Here is a 20,276-nt window from a genome sequence, read left to right on the forward strand (position 1 = left end):
GCCAACTGGATCGCCAGATCTAAGGAGGAACTGTATATATATATATATATATATATATATATATATATATATATATATATATATATATATATATATATATATATATATATATATATATATATATATATATATATATTTATATAAAATTAAGAAATATTTATAGAAAAATTGATGAAGCTGTCAGAGTACATTACATTTACAAATGTGACTAATATAAAATATTTATGTTGTAGTATTGCTACATTCCCTACTGTCCTCCTTATTCCCCCTACCAGCCATACTTAAAGGGTAACGTCATCGTTTTAAACATCGTTTTCTCAATGCCGGCAACCTTTCGAGTTCCTTCAACTATGGCCCTACCTCTGGGCAGGCGTGTCACTCTTGGCCTGAAACTCTGGCAGACGGACAGTGAAGATATTACGTCACCCTCTACATAAAGGGGGGAACATTAAAAAACGTCACTTGAATTTGATTTAAAATTGAACATTAAAACTGATATTAAATTTCTAACATGTAAGATTTTTGTTTTTAAATTGTGATTAACTGAAAACAAAATAACTGACAGATCTATTTGTTGCTAACTTGATTTTTACGAGTGTCAGCTCCCCGTAATTTCCGCGTAGACTCGAAATGTGGCTCTACACAGATCCGGGCTAGGCCTAACTTGGAGTTTTGGCACTTTAGGCGGACAGGGTTAGTAACCCCCCAAGGGGCTGATTTGTATTCTTAAAGGTCACATGAGTTCTAGACCTTGTCACGTGATAGCGTCGTGTTCATCAAGGATACATTCCTCTTGCTTCATGCGATTGGATTGGCTGCTTAGTTGAGTCTTTTTAACTGTTGTAAATCATAATAACCTTCAGATAGCTCAGCCAGAAGCGGATTAAGAGGGGGGGGGGCTGAGAAGGCTGCAGCCGGGGGCCCCGCCCAAGCTTAATCCGCCCCTGAGCTCAGCTGTCCTGGCATGGTTAGACATAGACAAAACCATCTCTCTACACACGATGTCTTTCAAGGTAAACTCACCAAAACTATTAATAGCATTTACACACAAATACAATGCGTGTGCACAAAAATACAATGCGCGTACACACCCACCGCCAACAAGCTGTTCACATATTATACATTTGTACTACTTAGCGGTTTCCCATCTTCAAACTAAAACTCCCCAGTTGTTGCCAAAGATAGATTTTGATGAGTACTTTTGTTTTAAGAACCCGTTTTTCTTGTGGGATAAAAATCAGAACACGACTTTGACCTTGGCTTGCTTTGTAAAAACCCCGCGTATTTATCAACACAAGTGACTAAATGTAATGAGGTTGTTAGCCGACATACAAAGAGATTTCAACCCCTCCCACTAGCTTCAACCACCTGCCGAGAGTGGAAGGGGGGGGGAGATGTCTATAGCACTTATGATTATGCACACGTAATAAGTACATTTTTTAATAACAACCTTGCATTCTCTATGTGAAAGATGGTATAATTTTGCATATTAATTTTTTATTAATGTTTAGCTAGAATTGTCCAGATAATGCCGAAACCAAGACGCAAGCAACGAAAAAAAAAACGCCATTTTGTTTTTACCAGCATTCATATCAACTATTCAGATCGTCTTGAATTTCATTGTGATAAAGCGCCATATTCTGTAATTTTTAATTTTCCTATATTCATACAGAGGTAGCACCACCTAGATAGTGAATACTGCGTTCGCTGACACTAAAACGTGTAAGAAAACAGTTTAAAATTGTAGCAAATCTCGATCGATAAAGGCCAACAGAAAAATGTGTTATTAATTTAAATGTTCGCCCCCATTTCCCGAATACCGGAATTAGCCAAGCCTCCATTTTGAGATGGGCCATAAAAGCTACTTACATAAGCGTGGGTTTTGCTGAAAATCAACACAGATGTGTTCTTACTAAGAACACATGTCAACGGTAAAATCTTAAGAAAAAAGTTTCTTAGAACTATTTTTAACTTTTTTAAGCAACTTTTTAAAAGTAAATAGAATCACATATGCAATGTGTGCGAAGTATAAATATAAGCCTCTAACCCCCCCCCCCCCCCCCCGTGTGGTCTCTGTTATGCGATAGCTCTAAAGAATATACACTAACACCTTAAAAGGATAAATCAGAGACCTTGAATAAAAATAGATCATTCTGACATTCATTCGTTGACATTCACTCTTTATATAACTAAAACAGTTTTTTTTAAAAACCTTTTTCAGTAGATGAGCACCCCCCCCCCCTTTCCCCATTAATCCTGGTTTAATTATAGCTACATTACCAAACCATGCTTTAAAAACATCGGGAGAAATACTCTATTCATTACAGCTATCAGGATTTCAAACTAATGAACTGGCTCATTTTTGTTTATTTTATGTGGATTAATTACTTGTTAGAACTGTAGAAAATGAACGATCGCTGTAACCGTATATAAAAATCAATTAAATAACCAACGAGAAAATCGTTTAACTATAATATCCCCCCCCCCCCCCCCACTCCCAAACCAGGAAGACTGACAATCCGCTCCATGTTGCGTTTGTGTTTAAACTCTTGTGTTTAAATATTTTTTTAAGTTAAATAGCACTCCAAGTGAATATTTATTTAAAATAAAAGTTCAATGCGCTTTTAGTGACTCTTCACCTTGGTTTTGTAACCTCTTGAAGTCAAGATTTCATCTTCAGATGTTTCATTGGCTCCTATTTTGGAGACAGGTTTAGACTCTTAGATAAAATCTTATAGATAAGATGGTTTTTATTCGATATTTTATTTTTAATAATTCCTTGGTGTTGGTTATTTGTATTGTATTACGTAGTCGCGTTTGCCGAAAAGTAGTTCCGTGTCCCTTATAATATTTCTGGAAACAGTGATATATCTGAGGTTATAGGCCTACAACCATTAAACAGTGTTGATGATTATATAGAGGTTTACACAGTCGTTAAACAGTATTGATGATGATTGATAATTGAAAGGAAGTATCGTGCCCACTTATATAAAAAAAAATATGATATATTGATCAACCTTGATACACCACACACATATTATATGCAATGTATAGGCCTACACCCTTCACAATTTCGCGTTCTTTAAATTACAATGTAGGAATCGCACTGTTTAGATAAAGGCCTAATTGTATGCGGAAACCGTGTTTCATCTACATTAAAATTATTTACAAAGCATTAAAGTGTGTTTAAAAGAAAGTGTGCATGCCATTTCTATTTATAAAAAAAGCTTTAATACGAATTTTTAAATTCAAAGGCAATGTTGTTTAAAATTACTTTATAGGCCAACACCATACCCTCACCCCCATAAAATACTACTATATAATACTAATATATATATATATATATATATATATATATATATATATATATATATATATATATATATATATATATATATATATATATATATATATATAGCCCCTCCCCGCCTACGCTACTGAATATATAGATTCGAGTTGGTGTTTTTTTTTATAAATGTATGACTGCTTGATATGTTATATCCTGGATTGAAATAGCCTCCAGTTAGAAAGTAAACATAACGACTGAGGCAAACGATATACTTCTGTCAGTCACAACTGACACGGACCTACCCTGGGTATCCAGTTCCGTCGACCGGGTCTGAGGACGGGTCAACAACTTGGGTCATCACGATCTGGAGCCTGCCGGGTCTGAGGACGGGTCAACAACTTGGGTCATCACGATCTGCAGCCTGCAGTCCTGGCATCAGAGGCGTGTCCAGGTTTTCGTTGTAGGGGGAGCGAAAAGAGCAAAAAAAAGGCGCCGAATTTTTAACACGTTCTATATACGTGTATTATGTATATATATATATATATATATATATATATATATATATATATATATATATATATATATATATATATATATATATATATATATATATATATATATATATATATATATATATATATATATATATATATATATATATATATATATATATATATATATGTGTGTGTCATTACTTCGCTATGATGTAAAATAAATTGAAAGTAGGACTCTGAAGAAATAAGAAAAAACAAGGCCGTTCAAAATAAAAATTGTATCAATCTATACAATATATATATATATATATACACACTATTACCAAAAACAATTAACATAACACAATCTGTTTTGTAATTTTTGTAAAAAAAAATTTCTTACATAATAATTCCTGGGAAATTATTTAAAAGACAAGTGAAATAGGGGAAATAATCACTCTCCTAATATAAATATGTATATATCTACACATTTAATTATAAATGTCAAAACAAATAAATAATTTCTTTAGAATATAATGAAATTGTTTAACACTATTCGTGTTTACAAAATGTTTTTGTCTATAATCAGAATTTAATATATCGTCATCATCATAAATGCTAAGGTATTACAGCATAATGAAAGTTTTTAAAAATTAGTTGGTATAAAAGCACAGCTTTTCGATAGAATAGCACAACATTCGCAATAACGAATATTTAACTAAATATCGGTCTTAGTTAAGATCATATATTTTAATTAACTACTGCTTCTTTGTGTTCTTTAAAGATTATTTTTTAACATAGTGATAGGTATGGGGTTAGACTCACTGTATTGATCACACACCTTTTTTACTGGTAATTGCAAAAGCAATATTCATAGAGTTTTACGTTTAAAAGCTAATTTTCTGGCGGCATGGTACTTTGGTACATCATTACGTGTTTTTCTACATGTACTTAACAGATCAGTTCGGGGTGGGTTGGGGGGGGGGGGTGGATTCAACTTCATTCACCACTGTCCGTTCACTTTAGGTCAATTTATCCAACCCAGTGTATACTTAGGTGAGTGACATGTCGCTCCTACACAATTGTGGTGGTGAGGTGTGTGTGGGGGGGGGGGGGGGAGATAACCAACTCAGAGTGAACATAGCGTAAGTTTTTTAGATGACTGTTCTAAACATACATATATATTACACAAATATATTTTACACAAATATATATTACACAAATATATATTACAGAAATAGATTTAAATAAGTAGAAGTGGTATTATGACAATATTTTTTTTTACAGAGGGGTCCATGGGGGAGGGGGGTTGTAACTGTTTCATACTACTACTTGTCAAATTTCCCCACCACTACGCAGTTTGCTCATACGTAAATTTAAATAGAGATGCCACATCAGTTGTATTTGTTTCTGTATTGTAATTTTTTTAAAAATTAATCACACGATTCAAACTATATATAAAGTAATTATGTGTGAAGTTTTATGTGTAACATTTTCTAATTCAATTATTCGTAAGCAAATACATTATACAGTTGCCTTAAACTTAACACCCCTCTTGCCAAGTGGTACTACCGTAGAGGTTTTTTAAACATTGCAATGCATCGTAATGGTTATTTTTAGAATGGCAAACTGATGCATCTGTTAATACGTGTTGTAAACATAGACACTTCTAGCCTAGTACATTAATGCTTAATTGTTGCATGAAAAGAAATCTTGTGATTTACATAGATGTGCCGACCAAAAATATTTTTTTAACAAATATCATTGTTTAAAACTTTGAGTTTAAAAAAGTTTCCGAAAAGGCGCCACTTTGCTGAAAATGGCCAGAGGGGGGAGCGGCCGCTCCCCCTGCTCCCCCCCCTGCGTACGCTACTGCCTGGCATGGAGCCAGGTGAACTTTCTGTAACGAGTTCCTCATCTCGAGAAAAAGCACCGCAGTGAAGGCCGACATTTTGCATGCGTGACAACTAAGGATTTGCTGAATACCAAATCGTCTGAATGTGAGAGCTTATTACAATCAATTGGCGTCTGCTGCATGTTTTAACAAGTAGATGCCACGACCGGGGCCCGTGATTTAATAGCTTCATTAAAACTTTATTTTAAATAATCAGTAAACCTTGTTAAATATTTTGATTTGTTTATTAAGTTTACAAAAAAATTAATTAAGTTTTTAATTGAGCTACACTCTGTGCGCCATGATTCACACACAAACATACTCAATGCCCCATAGACCAACACATTGTAGCATTTTATGTAGGCTTGACTTACATCCTATATTTAACACAAGGGGGTCGTCCATAAATGACGTCACACTCGAAGGGGGGGGGGGGAGTGGTCCGTAATTTTTGGAAGTGTGTGACGAGGGGGATTGGGGGGGGGGGATGTTCAGATGGTGTGACGTCACACTTTTGCATTATAAAAAAAACAATGTTTTGGGACGATGTGTGACGGAATGGAGAGGGGGGGGGGGGGGGTAAAAATTGCCCAAAAAAAAGCATGACGTCATTTATGTTTGAACACCCACCCCACCTATACGAATTATTTTATTCTTCTCGGTCTATACACACCACCATTAATTAAAAACAAAACCCTTTTAGATCCAGGTTTATTTAGCTTGCCTGCCATAAAGGCACTCTAATTCACCCATTAGAAAACTGCATCTAGAACCTTCAATCACGAATTCATATGAAGTGAGTTTCAAAAACTGATACCTAAGCCGAGTTCATCAATCAGGTCATGTTGGCTGAAGAGGTCAAGGATCTTCCTGTCTCATTGATTCAACATTTGCTTAACATTATCACATAACAGAACTTTCTAGATCCTGCTGACATTTTTCTTAGAATAAAACTATTCCTAAAAGAAATATAGCCTAAAATATATTTACATTACAACACCCTCCCTCTTAATGAAAAGAAGTTCAGTGTACTTAAATATATAGGCCTAGATCTATTTTATTATACAACTTCACTATCATTATAATATACCGGGAGTGATCTCCCCCTTAACTTTCTCGAATATAACACTCAGGGGAATGGCAACTCGGGATATAGACATGATTTTTAATTACTTAAAATTTTAAAAATAGGACATAGTTTCGTTGAAAAAAGAATTGCACACAAAGTGAACTGCAAATAATGTGTGTATAATAGTGCGGAATATTAGTACTTTATAAATTCATGTGTTTTTTTTTTTGTTTTTTTTTTTTGAGAATTCGGAAATAGCGTAAAGTACTACTTTTGGTCAAAGGAAATTACTCAAATTTTGACAGAAGACAGACAATTAGATTTTTTCTACTTATATGTGAAATTTCGTCTATTTCAAACAGTACTCAAGTAATAGGCTTTTGAAAAACCACAAGTATAATAAGTCCCACTTCCGTTTACCGGAAATCGCTAAAAAGTTTACACAGAACTACAAATTTGATAAAATATTTTTGTATGAAATTTCATCAACCTAGCTTTAACTGTACTCAAGTTATCGTGTTCACAGACACACAGACACACACATACACACAGACATATGGACAAAATTGCAAAACTATGTTTTTCCAGTAAGATGATTTTTTGATTTTTTTTTTGCACGATTACAATAATTCCTCTATACTTCGTATACGAGAAAGTAAAAAAAAAATCTGGTAATATTTAATGTCAAAATCGCGCTTTTGTTTATCTATATTAATCAGTTAACGCGACATTTATGAATCGGAACTCAAGGGGGGGGGGCAAAGCGTTGACAAATTGTTAATTACCTCCTGCTAAGGTAAGACAGTTTTATTTGCAGCCTTTTAAACCGTCGCTTTTTTTTTTTTTTTTTTTTATTCTTTTAAAAAATTCCCCTGAGCAAGTGAAGTAAGAATTGTATTCTGCAAAAACTAACCGTTACTTTCAAGTGTAACATACAGTATGTAACCTCCCTTGCCACAATCAGAAACTTCACAAGACGGGGTGGGGGGGGCCTACCGAACCGGGTAACACCATTGGGGGAGGGGGTGACACCAAGGCAAAAAAAAAAATTGCTAAATATACAGAAGAAAAATTCATTTTCAGTTCAATTAATGATCTACAAATAGGGGGGAGGTTGAGGGGTTTATACCACAAAGTAAACCTGCTAACAAGAGAGAAATCAATGTTTATATGAAGCTGTATCGATATCAGCCTATAGATAAACGTGACTAAAAAGCTATCACCCGGGTATGGACGTGAGGTAACACAAACTAAATATATATATATATATATATATATATATTATATATATATATATATATATATATATATATATATATATATATATATATATATAATAGGAAATGGTCGCTAAAATGTCCTCTGAAGTCCACTCCAAGTTCAATAACCAAGTTACCCATTTCGTACCTGGTTGTCCTCGTGGCACTTGAAGTAGAGTTCACCCGTTTCTTTTATCTCGGTATATGAGATACATAAACTGTGTTCGGCTGATGACGTTTCTACCTAAATTGTATTCAACTGATGACATTCTACCTAAACTATATTCAACTGATGACTTTTCTACATAAACTATGTTCAACTGATGACTTTTCTACATCAACTGTGTTCAACTGATGACGTTTTTAACTAACTACAATCGAATATTTTAGGGACAAAACCTTCAGCAAAGAAATGAAACCTCAGACGGTCGATTAACCATGGAACTGTCGTTACGTCATAGTATTATGATTCACTAGTTGTAGAACATTTGTATTAAAATTTATGCGCGTCTCATTATGGCAACTACCACCACCGACGCATCTTTAAAGAAAAGGGAGATAACTTGGTATTTTCACACTATTCTATACCTAGGATTTATTTCAGTTTCTGTCCCTTTAACAGATTACATGCCTGGTAATTTAACTAAATATCAGGTTCTTCCAGCCCCCCCCCCCCCCCCCCCCCCCCCCCCCCGAAGGAGATGGAATTTATATAGAAAACATATAGAAACCAGTGTATGCCCCCCCCTCCCCTCCCCCCAAAAAAATATCAATTGCCCAACAACTGTAATGTATACTCCAGGTAGATACTGTGGAGTCGAGGGGTGGGAAGGGTCTTGAGTCCTGTAATTTATTGGGTTTCAATTTGTGCTTACTTTTGTAAATATTCTGTATTTAGATCTTTCTGTTTGCGCATATTTCCTTTTGGTCATTTTTTTTTAGTGTATATATTTCTGTATAGACAAAATCCCACTGGAGATTTTTTGGTCACTATTTATTGACCAACACAAAGTACAAATATATTGAAGGTAAACTTCTGTCCATTAAAAATTAATATTTATTGTCAGCACCAGAACATGCTTTGCCAAATCTCATTTGTTGTTATTTGTTGTTACTGTTAATCTTTTAAAAATAAAATCAATAGTAAAATAAACAGTTCATCAGCTTTTTTTTTTAAAACTTTAGTCCATTCAGTAGCCACCAAGCATTATTAAAGTAAGCACTTAACAAAAGCTTTATAAAAATATACATGTATTTGTACAAAGCTCATCACAATTACACTATAAATGTATTAGACAATAAATTACAATCAGCACAAAAGATGCATCACTCATCAGCATTCTTCTTGCTACTATCAGCTATTTGTTTACTCTCCCTTTTTATCTGTTCGTATTTTTCAATTGTCTTTCTTATGCCAATCTTATTCATGGATTCCATTATTTCCTTAAATTTAGCATCTTCTTCATCCTCTGAAGGTTGCTCCACTTGCTCTTCCTCATAGGGAAATGTCATTGTGGAGGGTGGAATAAGTGCTGCAGCTACAACTCTTCTCTCTTCATTTAAAAAGTTAAAAGTTGCGCATGCCTGTTCCTGAAAAACAGTTGGAAGATAGTGTCAGTAACTTATGAAATTGCCTTCACAAGATAACACTGATTAAATCACAAAGCAGATGTAATAAATATGGTGTCATGTTGACAAAATAGACACTATAGATTTCTGATTCTGACCAAATCAAAAGTCTTTATAAACCACACATTTACATAAATTCCTTTAAAAAATACACCTATTATTTGAAGCAACATAACAAAACTTTGAAAACTTTGAAATTAAAATATAATAGGAGGGCAGTTGACACACAAGTTTATCTGTACAGTACTGTAATTAAATACAATGTTACTAACTGTGGGCAGTATCTCCATGTTGATCTTATTTTGTCGCAGATATTTAATGACACTAGGGTCTACTTTTGCATCCCAGTCACCTTTACCAATCAAAAGCACATCTGCAAAAGGAATTAAAGTGCACTTGTAAAATAAATTTTAAAAACTTAAATTTCTTTTACAATGTTTTGTGAAGATACAGTAAATTTGGTACATGAAATGCTCAAATGTAAGGATCACTTAGTGAATTAGTCACAGTGGTAACATTTTAAAAATCCAACCTGGCATTTTTCTTTGCATATAGAAGTTTGGGCAGAAAACCAAACTAATATATGGAGCATGCATTATGTGTGTTTAACAGTAATATGGAAAAACATTTTATTTTACATATTTTATTACATGGAGAAAAAACAAAGTGAAATTTTTTTTTCTAAAAAAGATTAGTTCATATAATATCAGAAATGATGGAAAAGCAATCAAACTATGTGTTCCAGGCAATGAGAAAATTCTTATACCTAGTTTTGGTTCTAGCATTGTGAAAAGTGAGAGAGATTCTGGGGTGATTTTATCAGCTGAGTGAACCTGTAATGAAAAGAAAATTATCTTGTATAAAGAAAAATAAAGAATGAAAATTTAAAATTACTGTATAAGTTAAAGGAATAATATGTGCTCTTAACATTTTCATTACATTACCACGCTACACCCTCGATCACCTGCAATAAACCTTGGAATTTTTCTAACAGTTTTTAATTTTAAAAAACCCACTAAAAAATGAGCATACCAATTAATCAATCAATAATAATGTAATATGACTATATACAAACTCTAAGTATGTCTGACCCCTCTCTCAAAGAAAATTATGAGAATAGCCATGTGCATATCCCTTTTGTCAAAGTATGAAACATGAACTGTATATTTTAATATTCTTCCATTGCCTTTCTACAGTTTGGGTATGTGTGTGTGTGTGTGTGTGTATGAGAGAGACTACTGCTCAGCTACAGGGTGGTGAATACAAACAGAAAACTTACATTCCACTGAAGGATAGTACGAGGGAATACCACACATGGTCCAAGAATAAAAAATCCAGAAGTTAGCCGAAACCCAGATGGTGTAAACTGATCTATATAATTATGGGTTGAATCTTCTTCAGAAATAAAAGTTAAGTTTGTTTTACTGTAAGCTTCTCCATCAAAGTTGTGAGGTCTTACAGTGGAGCTAAAAATAGAATAAAATAGAAGTTGAGTAACTGGTGTGACTGGCTTGTCATGATTAGTAGCATCATTAAATTGTATAGGCCTAAACCTAGAAATATTATTTTAGGAAAGATTTTTGTCTATTCCCAGTCGACTGGGAATAGCTGAAGTAGGGCTATTCAGTCATGACTGTTTTTGATACATTTAATGTTAAAAACACCCACAATAAGCAAGAAGTTGAGTGATCGAGTGCACATTTGGGTGGCTGTCATGCTAAAAGGTGTGGGTTCAAACCCATCAGATGCTATCTTCACTTCGACACTTATCTTATGTTTACCATAATTACAATCTACCTAATTCATACTAAATATTTTTAGATGAATTATAAAAATTACTATGCGTATACAACCAACACTCATTACATTACATTTAATTATTCCTAAGTTAATTTGCACTCTCTAAATATTTAATACATAAAATTATTAACAAATTTCATGCAATTATAATTTTGTGACTTTTTTTCCTACGACTTTTTTTCCTACAATCACCTAGTACCAGTAGTTATAGTTTGTTCTAGTAAAGTTAGGCTAGTGCTTTAGATTTTTTAATTTACTTTTTAGATTGTAGGTCAATTTACTAAATAATTTAGCCTAAGGCTTAGCCTAGATAATATAATATAATAATAATAATAGCTTTAGGACTTAGGACCACTTTAGGGGTTTAGTTTAGGTATTAAGGTAGGCCAATCACAAATTTATTTAGTTTTAGCTGCGTAAAAATAAAATCAGCCGAGGCTAGTAATGTGAAAAAAGTTGCCTCATTGTTAAGGCTTTAATAGAAGTATATTGAAATATTGTGATACATTTGTGTCAAATATTATAGAAAAGTGAAAAATATATCAATATAGGCCAGAAATTAACTTTAAACAGCAGTGTTTGCAAGCAAGATTTGCTATCTATATAAACAGCAGCCATCTGTACGTGGTCTCCCCTGAATCTCTAACTATAATTTATCGGAAAAAAAACTTAAACTGTTAAAGTAAATGAGCTTGGTTGCATCTGATGAAAACATTGCTAGTCTTTATTTTTTACTGAAAAGTTTTAATACAGTTGTTTAAAAACAGGTACATTAGGCCTAATCATTATTAATTAAACACTGAAACATTTTTGTAACTTTCAAAACATAAATCCACATAAAAATGTGAAATAATGACTAAAATTTAATGAGTCACCTTTTTTTCACATTTCTAGTCTCGGTCGACTTTACTTTTGACTTTTTTCTTACCATTTATTTTTATTAAGCCGCTATGGCCTAATTTTAATATAATTTACTAAAAAAAATTACAATTTAGGGTAATTTCATTAGGCCTACTAAACTATTCGGTAATCTATCGTTTTGGGTACGTAAAATCGCCCGCGGTTATTAATGTACGAAAACGTTACCTCATTGTCAAGGCTGTAATAGAAGTATATTGTGATATGTTTGTGTCAAATATTATAGATAAATGAATAATAAACCTAAATCAATGGCTAAATATATCAATAGCGAGTTGCGCAGCTTGCGCCGTGACCTGTGTTGCCATGGTAATCATGGCTGTACCTTGAACCTAAATTCCATGTTTCCGGTTGACCATTGCTAATTAAGGCCGTGTCGCTTAAGGCTCTACCACAGCACACCTGATCTACGCATGTCGCCGTGCGCATCTTTGTTTTAACCTCAAGAGGATTTAGATTCCAAGCCTATTTTAATTTTTGGATCTCGTTTATTATCTTACAGAGGAGCAATGTGCTGAAATATAAGGTAAGTGTCTATAAATAATAAAGTACTTAATATTTAGAAAGAGATGCCTAAATGTTGATGAGAATAATAATTGGGCCTTGTAAAATTAACCTATATTTTAAAATTACGATTTCAATGGTCCGCAAGCCTAGGAAGACTGTCCGCGAGAGAGCCTTAATTTCGCGCCAAATTTTCTGTGATTCTTACATTATTAAAATATCGCATTACTTGATAACGGCTCTCCGATATCTATGATATATTACTATTACTAGGCCAAATATTAATAATTTAGATTAAGTAGCCTACATTTACTAAGTTATTTACGGTTGATTACTTAGGACAATTAGGTCTAGACTCTACATTAATTTAATTTTTAGATTTTTACACAAGTAGACTTAAATTTTGATCTAGATTTCTAGAACTAGATCTAGACTCAGTAAATAGGCCTAGATCTAGATGATATTAAGATAGCCTAATAGATTTTGGATTTAGAAAAACAAATCCAGATTACTAGATCTAGATCTAGATCTAGCTCTATTGATCTACTGAATCTAGCTTTAGGCCTAGCTAGTTCTGGACTCTAGTTTAATTCTAGATCTAATTGAATCTAATAGGGCCAACACTGATCTAGATCTAGATTCTAGTAAGAAATAGGTGCTAGTTCATTTAGATATAGATTCTAGATCTAGAATCTAGGGTTAGGGTTAGATTAAATTAAGGTTAAATTAATTAGGTATAGGCCTAAGTGTTCATCTAATTCTGCATTATTAAGTAGTCCTGTCCTAGGCCTATACCATTTCAGTAATTAGCCTATTTATTTTAATTCAGTACATTTAGATGAACACAATCATTTAATCATTATGTTTGATTAGGACTCTACATTAATTTTTTAGTTATATTTTTACACGTTTTCAGTTACAGTAGGCCCCCCTAATGTTTTTATTATTTTTTATTTTTGCCGAAACTATTCTATTTCATACAAGTACTAGTCTAGATCTAGATCTTGTAAAAATAGTCACATAGTGAAACATTGTTAAATGGTTAAGAATAGATTTAGACTAGTTCAGGTATAATTCTCCATCAAGTAGGCCTATAATTAAATATATTTAAATTAATATAGGCCTATGTATTGTATATATCTATAACTAGTCCTATACAATAATATAATTTTATAAAGCCCTATGCCCTTAGACCTCTTTATTAAGGAAAATTTTAGTACTTGATAATTTTATTAAATTTAATATTAATTTAATTCTAGACTTGTGTGCCTACAACTTGGTGTAAAGGGGATCGCTAATGCAATCATAAACTTGGTGGCTGAGATAAAGCGGCTGAGGAGATCAGAGGCTTGTGAGTGGAATAGGTTGGTGGAACTTGTGTACAGCCCTTTCTATGTTCAACAAATGTCTCAGGTGGAAGTACATTTAGTAAGTATGGAGACTGAATTTATTTCAAATTTTTATATTTATTTTATATACTTTGCAATATGTTGTGCTAGGTAGGCCCTATATATTTTGTGAAATGGTCTCCTAAATTCTAATTCCATTTGCCCTTCTCTTTTCAGGTACAGTTTCCATGGAGATCCAGCTTTATTCAAGGCTCATCTTAAAGAGAATGATGTGGCTGCTGGGACATAACTAAAATCTACATTCAACTGCTTGCAGATCTCAAGAAGCCTGGGGTTCCCGTGCAGCGCCGCAAGCACTCAGGCTGATTAAGAAGTTAATTTCTGGCCCTTTGATAAAGATCATTTACAAGAATGCAATGTGGCAATCAAATGTAGATCTACTCTGTTTCTTAAAGTCATGGAAGCGTTGTTGACAGTTGACTTCTACTGAGCCTTTCTTGGTGCGACAGCTGGAGAGGTATCTGACGGGAAATCTGATTGGTGTCCAGCTGACTCATAAGTGGAAGCAAGGTGATCAGGGTGTGTCGCAATACAGTGGAAGGACTATCAAAAGGGTGCCAGAAACAAAACAAAAGTCAGCTCTTTACACCATAAGCTACTGGGCAGAGGATGAGGATAATTCTGAGGATTTCAGTTATCTGGCAGAATCACTGGTTGTTGACTTTGTAGGAATCTTGTTTTTCTTTCTGAATAATAGCTTATCAGAATTTCAGAGTACTTCTTTCATTTTTAGTATACAAATGAACTTTATTTTTTAAACATTAGTGTTTTAGTAAATTGTTACTGAAAAAATGATTGCTCTGAATTGTAAATTTATTTTGAAAACTAATACTAACAATGTTTATAATTAAGTTTAGTTTTCATAGTGTAAAAACAATTACATTTTAATTAATTACTTAACTAATTTTTCAGGGTAATTGACATCAGCTAGATAATCCTAGAATCAGTAGTTAATGTGCTTCAAAAATGTTGGTCCAAACTAATTTATCACACAAGTACTAACGCTTTTTAAAATATATATTTTTTCCTCAGATGTGCTAATTGTATCTAAAGATTAATTATAATTGATACTTTAGAAAATTGTTTTAACACTAAAGAGACTAAAGTGGTCCAAGAAATTTTTCGTCACCTATTTTTTTTCCAGCATACACTCAATGAATGGTTAGATTTACTAGTAATTATACTTTAAACCAATATTTTAATGTTTATTCCTGGATAATTAATACTATACTACTTTTCTTCTTAAGAGGGATCGTAATGAGACGAGGCTGATTTCTTGTACTGTAGATTTGTTTCTTCACACTAATTATGATTATGTAACTGTTTTACAGTACTGTGAAGGTCGTAGATTATACAAGGGCTAAATTTAGGTTGTCACTATGTAGTTTATTTCTTTGCTCTGATAAACATATTTTTAAATTATTGCAAAAAAATCTTTTTTTTTTACTTTGCCATTCTCCTAAATGTTTCTATTTTATTAGACAAAATTAAAATTCATGTGGTAATCTGATTACTGTATTTTAATACTGTGTTTCTCACATTCTAATAATTTACATTGCATAGTTTAGTAGTAATAAACACTGGTACACACTTTGACACTTGTTTTCTTTTATTTTGTTCTATAATTTTATTATGGCCTCCTGATATAGACACTGAATATCAAGTAAGTGGGGGGGGGGGGGGGGGGGGGGGAGAAGGGGGGCTGAGAAAGTAACGTAAAGGCAACTTCCATTTTTCATGTAGTGTGTGTTTGTGTGTATGTAGGTCTACTCTACTTCATCTACCCAAGTAATATCGTTCATTACAATTAGATAATAAAGAACTTGTGCAGTAATATGTGCTTATGCATTTCTATTATATAATAATAGTAGTAACAGTATTAAATATTAATAAATCGATTTACAATAACTAGATCTAGTTTATTTTAAACCTAGATCTACATTATTTTTTTTTACACGGAGTAATAAGTCAATAATAATATATGAATGGCATTAAATTACTCATTCAAATCACATCCAGTCCAGTATAACTTAGACTTTAAGCTTGATTATAATTTTTTAGTTTTAAAAAAAATGCGAATCCCGGATGATGCAATAAAATTATAATTTTTTAATTTTTCGAAAAATGCGAATCCGTGATGATGCAATGAAAAAACTATCGGTGCCAACTTTTTTGCTTATGTAACATTGACTTGAATGACGAAGGTCTAAGCTGTTTTAGCCACGCCCACAAATTTTTAAAAGGCCATATCTTAGCTCCTAATTAAGCTAGAGACACAAAATTGGTATCAATGTGTAGGGAAAAAAATCCTGTTTTATTGTGATATAATTTTACTTGAAATTAGTGGAGTTTAAAAAATACGAGCAACAGCCTAATATCAATATAGGCCAGAAATTAACTTTAAACAGCTGTGTCTGCAAGCAAGATTTGCTATATAAACAGCAGCCATTTGTAAAATAGAGTGACTTCCGCCTGAATCTCGCGCTATATGTCTATAAAAATAAAACTTTAACAAGATGGCTGCTATAGTAAATGAGCGTGGTTGCATCTGTTGGAAACATCGCTGGTGTTCATTTATTACTGAAAAGTTTTAATTCAAATGTTTAAAAACAGGTACATAAATGAAACAAGGAAACATTTTTGTATTTTTCAAAACATAAATCCTCCTCAAAATGTGAAATAATTATTAAAATGTAAGGAGTCACCTGTTTTTCACATTACTAGTCGCGGCCGATTTTACGTACCTAAAACGATAGATTACCAACTATTCTAATAATTGTATTTTAATTGATTGAATTGACATTGTAAATTTTACAACAAGTCTTGTTGATAGTGATATTTCAATTTTTAGGCATACGTTTTAAATAAATTTTAATTTTTCACTTACAACACTAAAGAAAGAGAAAGTTACAAAGTGAAGTGAAACTGAGTACTGGTTCCTGACGACTAACCTTGCAAGGTTTCGGATACTTCTGTACAGTACGGATAAACACCTGACTGATAGCATGATTAATATTTTTAAAATAAACGAATTCAAATTAAGGCCATCAAGTGAGACTGCAGATTCGATCGAGATTCTGAAACTATTTATATCTAACAGATCGAATTATCAACAAAAGAATAGGCCTATTTGTATTTAACAAAAATAAATATAATTTTCTTGGCTAAAAAAAAATCTGCTTATGGAGTCCAGAGTAGCTTCCCTTTTACTAAACAAAGGTCATACTAAAAACTAATAGATTATAGATCTAAATCTAGAATTTACTAGGCCTATAATTGATTCGTTTTTTAGTATGACCTTAGACTCTAGATCGCTGTCCCTACAGTAGCCCCTACCGTTCATGTCGTATTTTATTGTACTGTTAACACGATAGCAGTGGCGAGCTTCTAGCTACCACATCTCTAGCTCAAAACCCCGCAATGCCTGGAGTGGATGTCGGTTTGGATGGGGCGTTTATAGAGCTCACAACCAGAGTTTGTTTCTTACAGGCATCTCTAGAAAATATATAATTTTAAGTGTATCCGCCCCCCCCCCGAAAATTTCAAGTGCCCCCCCCCCCCCCGGAGAAAAAAGTCTGGAAGAAACACTGCTCACAACCTACCATGGATAACAATAAAAAGTTAGGGGTCGTCCATAAATGAGGTCACACTCGTAGGGGGGAGGGGAGGGTCCGTAATTTTGTGACGGTGTGTGATGAGGGGAATGGGGGGGGGGGGGGGTTCAGATGGTGCGACGTCACACTTTTGCATTATAAAAAAGCAATGTTAGAAAACAAATTTTAGACGTTATTTTGCGTTTTAGAAAACGGTTTTAATAAATTGTAATAGGAATTGATTAAAATACAGAATTCAGACAATATTTTGGAAAAATATCGATGTTTAAAAAAAAATTCAACTGCAATTTTGAGGGTGGGGTTGTAGGCTGAGGTGTGACGTCATTTGGGGGGGGGGTCTGACTTTTTATGACGACTTGTGACGGAAGGGAGGGGGGTAAAAATCGTCCAAAAAAAGCGTGACGTCATTTATGAATGACCCCCTTATCAAGTTCAACTTTTAATTGTCCTGTATTTTGCCTGGAACAAGGGTTTTAAAAAATATAACTGAATGACATCCGAAGACACCCATTTTTTTAAAAATCCACTTGTATTAGAAATAAAGTGAAAGCTCTAATTAAGCATTTGGAGTAGTAGCAAGATGTTGTACTAGTTGTAGATAAATACATTTTGAAGCCCCACGCCATAAGTTATAGCACCTAGTGACACCCGACCTTTTGACGCAACATGATACAACATTAATTTCTGATGAAATCTGCAAAAAGGAGAACTGATGGGTACCTAACTCACGTTACGAAAAGTAAAAGCGGCTCGTCATAGTGCTAACCACATTATAATCATTATTTCTTTTACACCCTACCCTTTATTGTCCCGTGGACCGCCAGGTTAGAAAGGGGAATTATAGTTTACAGGCCTATTATTTTACCTGCCAAAGAATCAGGATTTTTTTTAAAAGCAGATTATGGCCATCGGAAAACATAAATACTATTAATTTATTACATTTCATATAGTTAAAACAGAAAAAAAAAGCGTGTGTGTTGCTTAGCAACACAATGTGACTTGTAACCCCACCCACTTTGCCGCTGTACCCCTTGAATAAAACAAATTCTGCTGGAATGTTGCCATTAGTAAATAGGACTATAATATGCCACTAAGGACAAAAGCAGAAGAAATATTTTCATAAAATCTGCGTTTGTTCACCAAAAATCAAAATACGCAACTGTCTGAAGATAGGTGTAACTAAATGTGCGAATGGCTTCATTTTACCATTTGTCTATAATAGTTTCGAATTTTAAATAAATAATTAAATAGTGCCTATTAATATACGTAGATACAGCTATTATAGTATAGGCTATAGGTCTGGATTTAGCCTTCATAAGCTATATACTATATGAGATATGGGTCTCTCCCCAATAAGACATGTCAGCCTATATGACAGTGCCATACAATATTTTGGATAACTTTTTTATAATGTTACCTGAAATTTTCTTTATAAAGTAGGCCATATAGGTTGTGACAATCTTTAAATAAAATTATAACTAAGTAGCCTACAAAGTTAAAATGCAATATCAGGTAAAAGAAACAAAAGATCATTTAAAATCCACAAATTAAAAAGCTTATTATTATGCAACTGCAATATTTTAAAATATTTCATATCGACATCTTCTGGATTTGATCTTGAACTATGTTCTTTGTAGCTACTAATAATAAGAATGAAAACTGCAGCCTTCATTTCATTCTAATGCATACATCACAAGGGTGATGCTTTTATCTGCCATCACAAGGGGAAATCCTTTTATATTCTGAACATCTCTTGGCTCACTGTTATTCAAAGCATGATCATCATTATTTATATGCATTCTTCTAAATGTTTTTCTTGTAATCAACATCAGACAATATATCTTTAGCTTTTTCTTCTAAATAATGTAACATATCCCTGTACATGTCAACAAAATCCTAAATTGAAGTACCTTATTATACAATTACTAATTAGGGAGTTTTGCTATGGTCTATTCTGCCCTTATTTGATGTGCAGCATCTTAGCTGAACTTTTCTGTGTGTCTACCTGTCTCTATGATGAATGCTAGAAAAATGTATAAAGAGAAAATCATCAAAGTGAAACAGTGAGCTGATCAATTTTGAACTGGTCGAGATTGGAATCTGAAGATAATCTGATGTATTCTGCAGTTCTTAAATCATCCAAGATTTTGTATGTTACTTTATGTACATGATTCTGATAAATTAATCACATATAATTATAGAAAGATAAAAATGTGATACATTATTCCCACATTTCTTTAATAAAGTATAAAAGAAACGTGGGATGATGCATCACATAAATTATAAGGTTTGTTAAATGATCCAATTTCACTATAAAATTAGAGTATTATAAGCAGATGGCAATTGTGAACCAATTGTTTTTTTAGGGTAATCCATCTAACTAAAAAGACGTCACAGCTTAGCCTACAACATTACAAT

The 20,276-nt window shown here is 33.2% G+C and overlaps 1 protein-coding gene and 1 long non-coding RNA gene across 3 annotated transcripts; one reads left to right on the top strand and one right to left on the bottom strand.

Annotated features, from left to right (window-relative positions):
• Positions 1 to 9,018: 9,018 nt before the first annotated feature.
• LOC131927018 (NADH dehydrogenase [ubiquinone] 1 alpha subcomplex assembly factor 3) lies at positions 9,019 to 17,443 on the bottom strand. Of its 2 annotated transcripts, XM_059282676.1 has the most exons (6): positions 17,425 to 17,443; positions 17,196 to 17,327; positions 10,893 to 11,079; positions 10,380 to 10,446; positions 9,886 to 9,986; positions 9,019 to 9,574 (listed from the first exon to the last, which is right to left on the bottom strand). In XM_059282676.1, the coding sequence occupies exons 2-6, from the start codon at positions 17,249 to 17,251 to the stop codon at positions 9,311 to 9,313; spliced, it is 675 nt and encodes a 224-aa protein (XP_059138659.1). In that variant the 5' UTR covers positions 17,252 to 17,327; positions 17,425 to 17,443; the 3' UTR covers positions 9,019 to 9,310. The 2 variants fall into 2 exon arrangements, with proteins under 2 accessions (XP_059138659.1, XP_059138657.1); XM_059282674.1 differs by lacking the exon at positions 17,425 to 17,443 and having other exon boundaries at positions 17,196 to 17,413.
• Positions 12,638 to 15,840, top strand: LOC131927019 (uncharacterized). The gene is made up of 3 exons (XR_009383595.1): positions 12,638 to 12,857; positions 14,095 to 14,263; positions 14,401 to 15,840. It is a non-coding gene; the product is annotated as an uncharacterized LOC131927019 (long non-coding RNA).
• Positions 17,444 to 20,276: the final 2,833 nt, after the last annotated feature.

Source organism: Physella acuta, unplaced genomic scaffold (assembly GCF_028476545.2).
Source record: "Physella acuta isolate Inbredline_101_S28 unplaced genomic scaffold, ASM2847654v3 ptg001361l, whole genome shotgun sequence".
NCBI classification, from domain to species: Eukaryota; Metazoa; Mollusca; class Gastropoda; family Physidae; genus Physella; species Physella acuta.